This window comes from Chanodichthys erythropterus, chromosome 14, assembly GCF_024489055.1.
Source record: "Chanodichthys erythropterus isolate Z2021 chromosome 14, ASM2448905v1, whole genome shotgun sequence".
Taxonomy (NCBI): Eukaryota; Metazoa; Chordata; class Actinopteri; order Cypriniformes; family Xenocyprididae; genus Chanodichthys; species Chanodichthys erythropterus.
In genome coordinates this window covers 4,112,803-4,129,823 of record NC_090234.1, presented here as the reverse complement: position 1 = coordinate 4,129,823, position 17,021 = coordinate 4,112,803, and the positions used below count along the sequence as shown (strand labels likewise).

The following is a 17,021-nucleotide window of genomic DNA, read 5'->3' as shown; positions in this document are numbered from 1 at the left end:
CATTTCATAGGTTTAAAAGGCTTTTATTGGCAAAAACATTCAATATATGCAGAGAGTGAATATTATCAGTGTTGAGTTTGGATGATTTACTGTTGGCTCGACACAGGACTCATGGTAGTGTTGTCCAAAAGTCTTGACCTCACTGTGTGTCAAATGCATCACATGACCTGCTGCCAACATTGAGTACCTTTCCACTGGTGGAGACTCGATTCTGTAGCTGATGTGTCCTGGTGCTGGGACGTCCTGAAGCCTTCTTCACTGAGGTTCAGTCTTTCTCCTTTAAGTTCTTCATGATCCGATAAATGGTTCTTTCAGGTGCAATAATCATTGCAGCAATTTCCTTGCATGTGAGGCTATTTTGATGGAAAGTGATGATGGCTACATGTCTTTCTTTGGAGGGAACCATTGCTAACACAAGAACACAATGATTCGAAACACTTCTTCACTCCTTTTCTTTCCTCCTCCTTCTTTCCCACCATAGCAATAACTATGGTCTTATAATCCAGTCAGAATGATGTAATTTTAACTGACTAGTACATGTTCACACTTTCCCCTGTGCTGATGAAATGATTAGTGAATTTATGTTAACTGTTCATTTTGATCAACATTTTTTGTTATAAATTAGATATTGCAATTATTTAAAATGTGTCTGATCTCTCTGCACAATAATCTAGAAACATTGTGAATCAACACCACAACTGAAGCAGAAAACTTTGTGAAAAAATTTATCTGGAGAAAATTTATGTCACACATCTGAAACTCCACCTTCTTACAACACTTACCAGGAAGAGACTGACTGGTTATTTCTCCTTCCTGTCATACTAATTTTGTCTCGACAAAAGCATAAAAGAATCGGTTATCAATGATAAACAAAGAGAAAAACTTTCAAGAAGGATTTTTGAGAAGTTTGTTTCTGAACAGACAGCAGATTTTTGTGGTTATTCGTTTTTGAAACCATCATTCAGAAAGTGAAAGTAAAGTTTGGACTGCAGGAGCTCAAACAGTGAAAATGGCTTCACTATCTGATGATGATTTTTCTTGTCCCGTGTGTCATGAAATCTTCAGTGTTCCTGTTATTTTATCATGTAGTCACAGTTTCTGTAAAGAGTGTCTTCAACAGTTCTGGAGGATCAGGAAAACTCAGGAGTGTCCTGTCTGCAGGAAAAGATCAGCAAGAAAACTTCCTCCAGTTAATCTCGCGTTAAAGAACTTGTGTGAGTCGTTCCTGAAGGAGAGAAATGAGAGGCGTTCATCAGGATCTGAGGAGATCTGCAGTTTACACAGTGAGAAACTCAAACTCTTCTGTCTGGAGGACAAACAGCCTGTGTGTTTAGTGTGCAGAGATTCAAAACAACACAACAATCATAAATTCAGACCCATCGGTGAAGTGGTTTCATCATATAAGGTAAGACGGATAAACACTTGTTTCAGCTTATGTATTACATATATGAACATATTACAGAAATCTCTGGTGTTTTATAGATGTTCACTTTAAATTCTAGGAGGATCTCAATACAGCACTGAAGTCCTTACAAGAGAAACTTAAATACAATGAAAACATTAAAAGAAAGTTTAAGAAAACAGTTCAACACATCAAGGTAAGGATTGATTCTTTTGACATATTCAAGAGTTTGATTAGAAGAGCTGAACTGAATCAGAATCAGTTGGTCTTTGAGATGACTGAAGTGAATGTGATCTGATTTCAGTCTCAAGCTGAGCACACAGAGCGTCAGATTAAACAGCAGTTTGAGAAGCTTCATCAGTTTCTCAGAGATGAAGAAGAAGCTACAATCACTGCACTGAGGGAGGAAGAGGAGCAGAAGAAGCAGATGATGAAGGAGAAGCTGAAGGAGATGAACAGACACATCTCAGCTCTTTCACACACAATCAAAGACATGGAGGAGATGATGAAAGCCAGTGACGTCTGCTTTCTGAAGGTCTGATTTCAGATCATTGGTTGATCATTGGTTCATTGATTGAGTTCTTGATGATAAATGGTGTGTTTGTTCTGCAGGAGTTTCCAGTCTCGATGGAAAGGTGAGTGATCTGCTCCTGTCTCTGGTCTCTCTGGTTCTGATCCAAAGCCACTGCAGTTCTGACTCCTGAATGTTCTTCCAGAGTCCAGAGCTCACAGCCGGATCCACAGATGGCTTCTGGAGCTTTGATTCATGTGCCACGTTACTTGGGCAACCTGCCGTTCAGAGCCTGGAAGAAGATGCAGGACATCGTCCAAAACAGTGAGTCTGACTGCAGAAGATCTGATCTGGAAATGATGGAGGGGTGGAGAGTTAGAGGTGCTTCATGATAGATAGATAGATAGATAGATAGATATAATGGCAGTTTAATTGAGTATAATGGGATTTTGTCAGTTTAGATCTGGATTTTTGTCAGTTGGAGTTTGATCAGTTTTGTCTCATTTGAACTTTCTGTCAATGACAGTCTGTGGGATTTTTTTCAGAGTTTTGATCGTCATTTTTAGGAAAATCGTAAGTCTGATCAGATATAAAAGATAAAGTAACCCGAGTCAGAACAGTCTGAGGGTTTGAGTTTGGTGGTTGTTAGGAAGAGTTATAATTAAAAAATTTAATTTCAGAATCATAATAATTTCTCAAGCCAACATAATTAGTTAGTCGAACACAACAGACAGTAAGAATAAATTATTTTAAACCAATAAAGACTATAAGAGGCAATAAAATGAAGATGATCAGATGCTGCTGAAGATCAGACACACACTTACAGTTTTTCATCTACAGCATAAATCTCATCAGATCTCATTGATTTATTGTGATTTTAATTGATGGACACAAATGTCTGAATCACACATTTAATGTTTGTAGTTGATGATAAAATGAGTGTGAAACTAATAACAGCACTGACAGTGATCAGAGGAAAGTGTGTTTGATCAACAGTGTCATAATTCATAATAATCTGTGTTGGTTCACTCTTGATCATTATATGAACATCAGAATAAAAGCATCTGTTGATTGTGTCTCATCAGCTCCTGTGATTCTGGATCCAAACACGGCTTATCCACGTCTCGTCCTGTCTGATGATCTGACCAGTGTGAGATACAGTGAGATCAAACAACCTCTTCCTGATAATCCAGAGAGATTTGACAGGTGTGCCTGTGTTCTGGGTTCAGAGGGATTTAACTCAGGAACACACTGCTGGGATGTGGAGGTTAAAGAGAGTTCAGAGTTCTGGACTCTTGGAGTAACTACAGCATCAAAACAGAGGAAGGGATGTGATTTCTATAAGACTGATGTCTGGAGAGTGTGGCACAGTCAGTTTAAACAGAAGCTTGATCGTGTGAGAGTGAATCTGGACTATGACAGAGGAACGGTGTCATTCTCTGATCCTGTAACTAAAACACATCTACGCACACACACAACCACCTTCACTCACACACTCTTTCCATTCTTCAATTTTACTGGCTCTTTGAGGATCTTACCGGTCAATAGTCAGTAATCGTCACTGCTGTAGGTCTGGATCTTCTGCTTTCATCATGTTTCCTGTATTTAATCCAGATCACATGAGTAAGAGTGCTGTTGATCTGAATATCAGTACGGTGGCTGTGACTGGTCCGCAGCTGATCACATGACTGATATCCAGCACTACAGCAACACTCACACTCTCATACTGACTTTAATACATCTTTCCTTGAAAAGTTCAGTAAACAATTACTTTAATTTTCCCTACAAGTGGGAAGACCAGAAGAACAAGCATCATGCAATTTCTTGCATGTTTTAATGGCGAAAGACAATTGGTGGAAATGTCCACGAAAACTGAACAAACATGAACAAACATGAGTTTGTTCAGATTTATTCCATGAATGGACTTTTTGATGTTTTGAAACTAAACACAACTTTTTTAAGCAGATTGTATGAAACAAACGTTGTCTGAGCCAGAGAATGATGATCAAGACCCGTTTGGATCCACTTCTCCACAGAAAGTTTATTCAGGTGTGTTTGTGCACCACGTGTGTGTGTGTGTGTGTGTGTGTGTGTGTGTGTGTGATACACACGTTTATGTGTGCATATGTGTATGACTGCATAACATATGCAAAATAAACTATTTTGCTTTTGCAAAGTTGAACGTTTCCATATTGTAATTAACATTGATGATTTTAATATTATTGTGTACAGGTAATGTTTGACCACTATAAATACTGAGAATATAGTGGTGGGACTGTGACGTCACTTTGTAGGCCAATCAGCAGTTAAGGTCATTGCACACTGAGTCCGAAATTCGCATGCGAAACTTTCGCACGTTAAAAAATAAATTCGACCTCACGTTATGTCATTCGCGTTTGCACAATGCCTCCGAAACTTTCGTCCGTCAAAAAAATATTCGGATCAGGTTCGATTTTCTGCGTTTTTCGTATCCGTGGCACACATTTTGAGAGACGTTTTGACAATTCAGAGCCACCGTACGCGAACGCAAAAATCCAGAATGCCATCTGACAAGTTGATCCACATCGTCTACAGCACAAAACAGCAGCACTGAATGACAAACAACGTGAGGAATACAAAGAGACCGAATATAAAGACAGATTGTGCCAGTAGTAAAGCATCAAACTGAGCCACTGACATCCTGAAGTAAACTTTGAAACGCTCGGATAATCCCGCAGCTCCTTGATGAGGTGAATTCTCCTTTCTCTCTATGCAGTCTCGGGATTGGATAGACCCAATATTTCCTCTTTCTTTTTCTCTTTTTAAGAAGAGAGGAGACAACTAATCGTGCTCACTGCTTGAAGACTTCATTTTGTATTGTTTTGCGATTTTTTTCGCAACGCATTCATTAATACGCATCGGACTCAGTGTGCAAGGTCTCTGTGCGTGACGAATTTTTAGGATTGCGAATACGAAAAAATGCATGCGAAAATTTCGGACTCAGTGTGCAAAGGCCTTTAGAATAACGCTGGTTCCCTCAACAAAAACCCAATTATCACAACAAATAAGCTAAGTTGAACGCACATGAACACCACCACAAGCTCAAATATGAGTGGGAAGCTCAGGATATCCCTTTAAGCCCTGAGCTTTATGAGTTGGGGGCGTATTAGTGAGAAACGTGGCAAAATATCATAATAATTAAGGTTGGCTATTCAGCTGTGACATTGTCATGATTTTTTAACAACCTTATTCCCTGCACATAATATAAAAGTGTTGTAATATAATGATAATTTGTAATTTGTAAGTGGCTTCATAAATTAAAAACATTAAAAAGCAAAACACACCTGATACACATTCCTTTGTTCTTAATTTTCTAGAAGTATAAAGTTGCTGTATTTTTGTGTAGTAAATTAAGTGCATGGTATTACAGTTCATTTCCTCCATTACTAAACTACAACAAACCCAGAGACAGCCATAACAAACAAACAGCCCAGATTAGAAAAAATAATGCAAAAGTAACATAACACATTACTTTCCATAACGTGTGTTTTAGGTAGTAACACAATATTGCAATGCTTTACTTTTACAAGTAACTTTCCCCAGCACTGCCAGTAGGTGCATTTTTGTGTATTTTGAATGAGTTTGAATCAAAACATGATTCATTAAAATAACATATTTAAAATATGACTGATTTTTAACTGATGAACACCAGAAAAAAGAAAAGACATTGACATCGGAGATTGTTGGTACACTGGAAATCTCTGAACATGTCTAGTGTGTGTAATTAGAAATATCCTGTATCTGGAAATCTCTGTCTCTAATATAAATTTGGGTTCAGAATCTTGATTATATGAACATCAGAATAAAAACACCTACTAATTGTTTTTTTCCCCATCAGCTCCTGTAATTCAGTGATTAAACCACTAGAGTAGCCAGAAAAGAGACTCTGGGTGTGCATCAGAAAAACTGGGTGTGCCACATTTATTGTTTGACTAATGTGCAGAAAAACATGACTCTGCATATAACTAACATTACAGAATAGATACACTCTAAAAAATGCTGGGTTAAAAACAACCCAAGTTGGGTTGAAAATGGACAAACCCAGCGATTGGGTTGTTTTAACCCAGCGGTTGGGTTAAATGTTTGCCCAACCTGCTGGGTTGTTTTATTTAAACCAACTATTGTTTAAAAATTGCTATATGGCTAGCTTAAAATGAACCCAAAATAGTTGGGAAATTAAAATCCAGATGCAATTAGAGGCAACAATAATAGACAAAAGGTGAATGTTTATTAATAAGCTTTAATATTTTATTAATATAAATTTAATAGTTTAATAGTTTATTAATATAAATTTATTAATAAGCAATTTAATAAATGTTTATTGTTTAATAATTATTCATTGAACATTAATAAATGTTCATTTCCAACATACTTTGGGTTAATTTTAATTAAGCAATACAGTCATTTTTAAACAATAGTTGAGTTAAATAAAACAACCCAGCAGGTTGGGCAAACATTTAACCCTACCACTGGGTTAAAACAACCCAATTGCTGGGTTTGTCCATTTTCAACCCAACTTGGGTTGTTTTTAACCCAGCATTTTTTAGAGTGTAGAATGATAGTTTTACATATCAGGCTCACCACATAACCATAAAACTATATAAAATATAACATACATTACACTCAGGATCGCCAACAACATAGTCATAATAACACAGTACCTTTAATAGTGCCTGTTAGCTGCTTAAGGCAAGATGGCATGGCCTGGCCTTGAATGCCTCAACTGTCATCTGAGTCCAGTGTCTCTGGGAATTTCTCATTCAATTATCAGCAACAAGAGGCTGTTCAGTCTTTCTGTGAGCATGGTTGCTCTGTTGCTGGATTTAATTCGGGTCACTGCTGAAAACAAGCACTCCACAGCTTGTAACAGGCAATGTGATCAAAACACTGTTCATGTTGGGGAAAACATCTTCATCACATGAGTCTAAGACTTCTGTGAGGGATGGATACAGGTGACCCCCATCCACCTTTTGTTTGAGCAGTTGCACAAATACTTTAAGTTCAGGACCTTCCACTCCAAGTCCATAGTGCTTGCTCAATACCTGTAATATTTCCATCTGGCCAAACGCATCTGATCCGGGCAGCAAGGAGGCAGCAGCCTTCATTATTCCGTAGTAGTCACTTTGAAAACGGTTGTTAAATTCTGTCAACTGTCTGTCAATCCACAAGGATTGCAAATTCAAGTCACTCCTAATGGGCGCACACCTGCCCAATGTAGAGGTCACATATGAATCGGAAAGCCTGGCAGGTAATTTTCGTGTGCCCAACTTGTCCCAGTTGTGCACAGCGTTTTTTTCATGACATCCCCAGTAAGCCCGATGATTCTCTCAAATTCCCTGTCTGGGTTATTCCTCAACATAGCAAAAGTTTCTTTTAGGCCCTCAATCTTGTGGACACAGTCAGTAACAGAAACACATGGGGACTGGAGGCCTTTTGTCACAAAATCACTTGCACTGATCAGCCTAGAAAATGCAACAAGGAGAAAGATGAACCTCTTGGTCTGTATTTGTTGCAAAAGAGACTCCGTATCTATTTTGGTCTGATCTGAGCCTTCTGCAAACTCACTCAGATCCAACATGATGTCGTACAAAGTTAAAACTCGACTCACGGGCTCAGATTGTGAACTCCATCTAATATCCATTGAGCGCACAAGCTCCAGACAGGGTTTGTCAGGGTGTAGCTCTTCTTGGATCTGTAGAAACCATGTGAGTCTGTTGGCTCCAGTCATGAAATGGTGCAGTGAATTTATAATATCAAAAAAAGTTACCATAGGAGACACTATTGAGGCTGTTGAAAGAATAAAATTCAGGCGGTACGAGTAACAGTGTACAAACACTGCATGGGGGAAAGTTTTTTTGAGGAGCACCTGCACCCCGGCTCTCCCACCTGACACGACTGCCGCTCCATCAACCGAAACACACATAATTCAGGATCCAGCTGCAGCGGTTTCAGTACTTCCAAAATTTTGTTAGCGATGCCAGAGGATGTCATTTCATCTGTTGCCACAAATCCGACAGCCATTAAATATATCCCTCACACAGACAGAAATTAGTTCCTTCTTCGAGAGGTCCTTGGGTGCTTCTCAATATCCCTCCTCGTTTCCCTCTCGCTCCTCCGTCCTCCATCCTATGACCCGGAAACCGATAGAGCTCAGCCATCTTGAAGGACATCTCAATTCTCTAATTGCACCTCGAGGAGTGAGGAGGCTTTCTGCAGAGTCATGAGTGAGGATACAGAGGTGTTTTATCAACTAAACGTGACGCACATATAAATTCTCCTCCCCCTTCACATCTGCATCAACAGCTGACCATAGCAGATACAAACAAACATAAATGTGAGTATTAAGCATGAAATTATTGTAAATGTGGTTTATGTTTGACAGTGCCTTTAATTTCGATGTATAATGTGTAATTTTCAGCACAGTTTTAATTACGTTTATTTAAATCTCTTAATTTTAATGGCTTATTGATTTTAATTTTTAAATTAATCTCTCTTATATTGGTTAATAGAGAATGACTTTAATGTAGGTCTCTGTATTTAATTTGTTTTGATGTGTTGATTTAAAGTGTATTTGTAGTTTATGCCTGCAGGGGTTAATATGAAACACTTTAACATTTCAAACTGTTTCAGTGTAAAACTCTTTCTTCCAGGGACTGATGAGGAGACAGATAAATTAATTAAAGCATGTATGGAGCTTGATTCTGACTTCACTGGGAAGAAAGAGGGACACTGCCAAAAAAGCCTGGATGTGAGTTATGTTCCTGAATGCATGGAAAGATATGCTTTTGTCTTCACTTTGTTTGATAAATGCAGCGAGGTTTTAGATAATATTTATAATAATATTGTTACACTATCTTTGTCTTTGTGTGTGTTTGAATAAATCATTTGTTACTTTTTATAGTATAGTAATGTTCTTCAGAGGTTTGGTTTAGATGGATAAGTTACACCAAGTCAAATTTCCAAAAAATGGGACAATCTAAAAAGAAGATATAAGATATGTAAAAAATAATGCATGCATTAATTTCATTTGGTATGGATTTGTCAGTTTAATAGAGAATAGATTACTTTTATTTTAGGAGCTCCACTGTCCTCTTATGGGAGCTTGAACAGATAGTGGGGAGGCCACAGCAGTCACATGGTTGTGGTTTTCTGACATGCATGAGGCTATTGGGGCGAGGCGTCCATTGAGAGTGTTAGACTTTCTTGAGAAGGAGACTGAAAAAGAGGAGGAACGTTTTCATGCCACTCACGAATTAATGAAATCTACTACCAATAGGTTCCTTGACCTCTTTGAACAGTTGATTAAAAAAAGTTAAACAATCTCTGTTTGTCCTTTTTGCTTTTAGAATTTTTGTGCCATTATATGCCTTAACAGTGTTTGTTTAAAATCTCTTAACCTGTGGGAGGACGCCAGCGCACAGAAGCGTTCTTTGTTCACATTAGTTCAGAGTTACTGCTAGTTTTAATGTAAAATAATGCAATTCACTTCATAAACTATAACTTACATCATTAAAGAGATCTATGACTCAAGTTTCATATCGATCTCGACTTCGTTTTTCATTTACATAACTCCTGGCATAAATTAATAAATGACTGTCAATGTAAAATAAAAAAAAATGAAGCTTGAGTCTTTTTGGTTTAGTTTTGCCACGAGTTTAATGCATAAACAAACCCGTGTGACCATAGCAACCTGAGATTATCAGAGATTGATAAAATATTTTTTATCCATCCCACAGTCCGTTGATCGTGTCTTTTTATGTAATATATGTGCATATTAGGATATTATTATTTTTATCATTATATATAATATATTATATTAAAGTGGATATAATATATTATATATAATGATATATATGACCCTCACATGATTGTAAAGCGCTTTGGGTGTACAACAATACACAATAAAGCGCTATATAAATGTATCATTCATTTATTCATTCATTCATATAGGCTAACTGTATATAATAATTGACAATATTATATTAATTAGGGCTATATTTTTATATTTATTGTTATGCTTATTTCCCCTTTCAATTCGTGTATTGCTTACCTAATTAACGTTCTGTGATAAATGAGTGTTTTCATTTACAAATGAAACTAGCGAATTATTAATTTATAATTCTAGTATTTATTATTATAGGGTTAGGGTATTTATAGAATTATTGTTAAATTCATCCTCTAAAGTGCACTTCCAGTAAAAATTCCTGTCACATAGCTTAATCAAAGCTTTATTGGCATATCGGGCTTTTACAGTATAGGCTATTATTTACAAAACACTCCAGGGCTGCGTTTTAAAAAAGCATCGTTAAAACTAGCAGTAACTCTTAACTAATGTAAACAAAGAACGCTTCTGTGCACTGGCGTCCTCCCACAGGTTAAGAGATTTTAAACAAACACTGTTAATACACATGCAGTTAACCAAATGAAACGATACACATTTTAATGCTATAAAAGTGTACACATCGAGAGAAATAAACACCAGATGTTCATGGTTACAACTTCTTTAACTTGAGCAAACACTGCTAATACATATACATTTGTTAATAAGGTTAATAAAATGAAAACATGCATGTTTTAACCTCCTACGACCTGGCGTCCACATATGTGGACATCACATTTTTGGTTGTATGCACCATAATACTTAATTCTGTGTAACTGAAACCTGTTGTACACAAACGTGGACACTTGCACTGCCATCTAGTGGTGTCAGAAGAGAAAAACACTTTTCATAGAAATTTCAAGATGGTGGAGAAAACATCTGAAAAGTCAGGAAGCCACACCAGACCAAAACGTCCACAAGGTAAAAAATCTAATAAAATTTAATTGTTGATTCTTGTTAAGTTATGCATAATAGTGTTGTATGAATAATATGGCATGCAAATTTGACACATTTTTGTAACAGTAAAAATTTACTATTTAGTAGTTGTAGTTTGGGAAGAATTTGTTAGAAAACATAAATTTACAGTAGTTTACAACAGTATAAATTTACTTTGCATGTGTGATAAATAACTTTACATTGATTTTTATTTTATTTTTCTCATGATATCATTTCCAGAACATCTTCCTCTGTCAAAGGCACTTGAATTAGTACTGGAGTAAATTGGTGGGGACAACTCAGATGTAGAGGACTTTGAGACTCAGAGTTTTGACATTGATGACCCCGTAGAGGATGTTGATTACTATCCTCCTCAACAGGAGCCAAGCAGCAGTGAGGAGGAGCGTAGTGGGGATGAAGACCCCACTCCACAGTCCACTGAAGCCAGCCGGGGACATAAACGTCTCCGTGGTAAAACTTATGGTTACTGTTCAGACCGTAGCATTGCCACAGCAGCAGTCCCAGATGTCGGACTCAGCAGGTTGAGTCTGATGGCTCAAAGGATGACCCTGAAGAGCCAACACCAGGACCAAGCTTTCAAGGACAACCCAAGCAAGGACGAGGAGTGCGCTGGAGGGCTGCTCAATAGACCCCAAACCTAACCCAGTTTGAGCTTGAGGAGCAAACTGAGCAGGACAAAGAGGGCTGGACCACACTGGACTATGTAAACCAGATTGATAAAGATTTAATCTAACCGATTGCATACTGCTCCAATGCTACAGCACTAGCTAGGAGTGGGCACCCACTCAGCACATCAGTTGACGAGATGTATAATTTATTTGGTGCCTCAATTTTGATGTCCTGTGTCCCATACCCACAAACCAGGATGTACTGGTCCACCGCGTTAAGATTCCCAGCCATCACAGAAAGATTCACACACGATAGATTTAACAAACCAAGACAATCAATAAAGGTGGCCATTGATGATGAAATTCCAGAAGACCTGGGTGAATGTGACAAATTCTGGAAAGTGAGGCCATTTCTTGGCCAACATTCTGAAATGCTGCAGGTCTCAGGCAAGACCCAAGAGCGTTTCCATTGATGAGCAAATGATACCAAATGATACCATTTATCATTTGGTACCATTTACAGGAGCCTGTCTTTGTCGACAATATCTGCCAATGAAGCCCAATCCAGTTGGCATGAAAAACTTTGTTTGTGCTTGACTTTGAATTATAAATGCAACAGTAACAATGAAAAATGTTCAGGCACAGTGCTTAGGGTGTAAATAAACGAGATTTGCACTTTGTTACACAATGGGGTCTTGATTGTTTTTTGTGTATACAGACTGAGTGTCCACATATGTGGACATATTTTTTTTCAAAAAGAGCTTCATGTTCAAAGATAATATCTGGTTATTATATTTATTGGTTCCTCCTAACCCCAAATAGCTAGAAGAAATCTCAAATGCAAGCCAAACCAAGTCTCGGGTCTTAGGAGGTTAATGCTAGTGAATAAAAAGAAATCATCCATTCACAAGCCTCTGCTCATCATGACAGTACCTGGATCAGTGAGCTGCGTCTCGGGCCGATGACGTCACTTCCAGGGAGGCATCTTGTACACGCCCCTGTCCCATGACTCCACCCCCCACGTCAAAACAGTGCCACAAAGCGAGACGCGCAGAAAAATGAAGCGCAAAGGGAAAACGGCATTGCAAGCTCAAACTAGACTGACACGCAAAATACAAGCAGCGTTGCAAATAAATTAATAGATATGACCATGGAAAATATGTATTGCAAAATCATTGCTTTTCGCGCCATTTCATTTATGTTTTGCATTTCTTTATTTTTGTTTGCAAAAAGCACATTTATTTTCCTCAATACTTTAATTTTCTTTTGCAAAACTTTATTTTTTTTGCATATATATGCGGCATTATATTGACTCCATAACAGTCAAGAACAGGCTGTTTTCGTGCATGTGCCTTTAAATGCAAATGAGCTGCTGTGCCCCGCCCCCTCTCCACGATCACAGTTCCTGCCTCAGTCGGATTCTCTGCCTAATATTAACAAGACATCGGCTTTGTTTTGATAATCATCTATATTGCGAACACTCTCACGGATAGCATAGTTAATTATCATTAATTAAAGTGTATTATTTCCACGCGTTTTAAAGTTATATCAGTTTAAACTTCTAATGGATAATTTTCTGAAGCACACACACGCACACAAAGCTGTCATATGTCAAGTCTCGTGAGTAAGTTAACTTCTCTTTCACATTTTGTTATATTTAAACTGTTAAATACAAGGTTCTGTCAAAAACACACACTACTTGACATAAACACAGTCAGTTATGTCTGTGAACGTAAATAGCAGGTAAAGTTACAGAAATCGTATGTGTAGGTTTTATTAGATCTGTGGCTCATTCCCTTCAAAAATAAAACTAATCCACTGCGTTCAGCGGCTGAGATTACAGTAAATGAAGACTATTTTTTTATTTTAAAATTAAGTTCACTCTTACCTCAAACAACAATACATCTCAATTAGCCTACTTACCAGTTGTTGCTGCAGTTGCTCGACCACGAAGAAAATGGAGGACAGCGTGCATGGTGGAAACCATATGACAAAGAATACACTAACAAGAAGCGACACTCAATAGGTTGTTTGCACATGACGTCACAGCAGCAGCGCGAATGAGTCTGGAGGACAGGGAGTGATGTTTCTATATAATCCTATCAAAAACTCAAAATTCACATGTTTTGCGCCGTTTATGGTTGCTCAAATCTATAAAATCGAGAACCCAGAAGGTGTTATATCGTTTACATAACTTATACCGTTTTTTATAACTTATTTCGTTTTTTAATTTTAAAAGTTGTCGCCTTTTATAGCGTTTTGCGTCTGCTGATACTTAACGTAAATGAATATGGATACTTGCTTACCTTTTTGACTTGGTTAAATATTTACATTCATGCTATCGTTTGCAGGGAGGAGAAGATATTTTATCCTATTTAATTATAATTTGGTATTTTCACTTCAGTTTTGTAGTATTCTGTTCACAATGTTGATCTGGTTACCATGAGAACAGTGTCACGCGCTGCTGCTTCAGCCATCATATGGTAGAAAATGTCCAAATAAAATAAATGTGTTCAACAAGCTGACTTTAGTCGATCCATTTATTTGTTGGAAGCATGTAAATGTAACTAGTTTAAATGTTGTTTTTGTAAATATTCACTTTCCCATATGACCACGGAGGAGAATCGGAGGGTCACGTTCAGGACACAGACACGCTGTATTTTTGTATTTATTTCAACAAATGACAACCAAAATCAAACCCATAGAAGCTTGTGAACAGTTTTGAAGTGGTTGTGTGCAAGTTATAATCATTCACAAGCCAAGTGAGCATACTCTAAAACATAATGTTAATTATTACACAAAAATCAAATACAAAACTCAGCAAAGTATGTGATTATTTTGAGTGAAATGCAGTGGGTTTATTTAGTGACATTATTACATTTGCTAGTCGTCTTCCCTCACCTTCTCAACCAAGGCGAAATTGTATTACCGTCCTTTTTTTCCACGAACGATATCGTGAGTTCCTATTACAAGTCCCGATTCAGCATAAATGACCTACAATGGCGACATTTTTCGCAATCACGACAGAAAATCAAAATACTCCTCTAACTTCACTAGCAGAAAGGCAGCGCAATATAAACAAACACAGACTAGAACTGAACGCGGCATGACGACAGCTTCACATCCTCTATATCTGCCTCCTCGATGGCAGGAAAGTCTTTCAATTCAGTGGAAAAGTCGCTCCTCTTCATAACATAAGGATCGCGTCCAACATATGTTGTGATTTTCTGTTTATACCTTTCTAAACCAGCAAAGAAAGGACTTTTCCCCATCTCTTCTATTCTAATTTTCACTGCTTGCTCTCCACCGGAATTTCGCGCGTCACCAGAACCACGTGATTGCAAACAACCTATAGAACATTGCAACACCGGTGCCCAGCAGCACCCCTGCGTTTCCGCCATTTTATGGTGAAAGCGAGTTGTTGGTCCCCTAGTTTCTTTGGCAATATCAGCTGCTTTGATTAAAAAAAAAACGTACATTAATGCTGAAATCCAACCTGAATGATGACAACACAGAATAAAATACTATCACTAGTGATCATCAAATCCTTTTTACAGTTTATTTTACACACTTTGTGTTTAAGTCTTCCACTTTTTCCACAAAACCTTTGTTCTCTAGAAACCCAGTCAGTTTGGGTTAAAATTCTTTGAAGTTCTAGTATTATAAACACTGAATTAATACCAACATATGAAATTAAATGAAGGACATGCATCAGAAAAATTGGGAATGTTGGACAATAAATATGAATATAATGAATATAACAGTTTGATTTTGCAGTGTTGTCTAATGTCCGTTAAAGCAAAAGTGTGAATTATGCGATAATGGACACAGCAATGCAGCATGTATTTTAAGATCATTATGTTTGTAGCGTGATCCATTAAAAATGATATATATATATATATATATATATATATATATATATATATATATATATATATATATATATAGATATAATATATATTATATTTCAATTCAGACCTAGATATTATTATTAGTATTACTCCACTAGGTCTGAAATATATTGTTCGCTGCAAACATGATCTTAAATGTATTAATTATTAATTTAATAATAAATGTGTAAAGTTGCATAAAATGGAAATACTCAATAAAGTAGGCTAACTACGTTACCTCAGATGGTTGAATGGTTGGATTCCACAACTGGTAAAATAAAACATATATAATATATATGTTTTTATTGTTTGGTTTTAAAGTCTCGTGTGAATATTGTAAATACACTACTTGTATTTAAACGTACCTCTGTTTTATGTCTCATTCTTTATTTTTTTTTTTATGTTTGCACATTGGGACTTTCCTGATTAAGAACTTTATAATTATATAAGCAATAAAGTTAATGTTTGCAAATTCTAAGCAGTAACGTCATATTGACAACCAACAATTGTCAACCTACTACATTTATCACAATTGATCAAAATGGGCAAATATTATTTTAATGACATTAAAACAATATTTGTTTCTTCAACAGCAAACCTTCCAGTTCAATAGCTTTGGGAAAGAGGCTCACATCGCTCCAAAACAATTTGCAAAATATTTCTCTGACCTAAAATAACATACTCTAAGTCTTTAATGTACAATTATTTGCTTTATATGTTATATTTTCAGTGCTTTATTATGTTTATTTCTACCTTAATTAATTTTACCTTAATTTCACTGTCTTGTATGGTGTTCTTCAATGGCACACCTTTCAGTCAATAGCTTTTGAAAAGAGGGTCACACCACTCCAAAGAAAGTTGTAAAATATTTGTGACCCCAAAGAATATACTCCAAGTCTTTAATGCAGTAATATTTACTGTAGATGTTTAATTTCTACCATGACTGTCTTTGGAAAAGTTCTTTGTGTTTGGAAAAATGCAATGTGTGTTAATGGTGGTCTTAAGCAACACCAACTACACTCATTTACCATTATTAGTGTTTCAGAGCTAAACATGCTAAATAACTTTTTAAAACAAAATATCATGCACACATTTTTTGCATGTCTGTTTGGCTTTTTGCATTTAATTTATACCACTTTGAGAGTCAAGCATGAAAATGGTGTCAGTGTGAGCATGTAGAAACTAAATTAGAGAAAAAGAAACAAAGAAATTATAAATTAAATGTCACGGAAAACATCAAAACGGGCATATCCATGTTTATATGTACTCACTTAACATTTTTATTTGAAGTCTTTTTATTTACCACAAACCTCCAGTGTATTTAGTTGATATTTACAAAAGTGATGAGCCCATCATATAATCAGAAATGTAAATTATCATGTCTGTGTACTGTACATGTCAAAATTATAATCACACGTGGTTCCTCTCACTTTTCTCAATCCTTGCTGTGCCATCTGCTCCCTTGTCCTTCACCTCTGTCTTCACTTTCACACATTCAAAATGTGATTGGTGGTACTGAATGATCACTGGAGAACATTTCACTATTGGGACGAGGTGGTACATCTCGAGACTTTCCTGGAAGAGTGACCGGATAATACAACACGCTTCGGCTGTTCTAGTATTTTTGACACAACTCCTCTAGTGGCATCAAGATAGAGGAACACAGGAGACCCACTTCACAAATGATGCACAAGATGCCAAACACTGTACAAATTAACACTGAATGGATTCATAC

The 17,021-nt window shown here is 36.8% G+C and overlaps 1 protein-coding gene across 1 annotated transcript; it reads left to right on the top strand.

Moving 5' to 3' along the window:
- The first annotated feature begins 818 nt into the window (after nt 1-818).
- On the top strand, nt 819-5,072 carry LOC137036095 (zinc-binding protein A33-like). Its single transcript, XM_067410065.1, has 6 exons — nt 819-1,405; nt 1,503-1,598; nt 1,707-1,937; nt 2,015-2,037; nt 2,119-2,237; nt 2,999-5,072. Exons 1-6 carry the CDS (start codon nt 1,010-1,012, stop codon nt 3,466-3,468), a joined length of 1,335 nt encoding a protein of 444 aa, XP_067266166.1. The 5' UTR covers nt 819-1,009; the 3' UTR covers nt 3,469-5,072.
- Nucleotides 5,073-17,021: the final 11,949 nt, after the last annotated feature.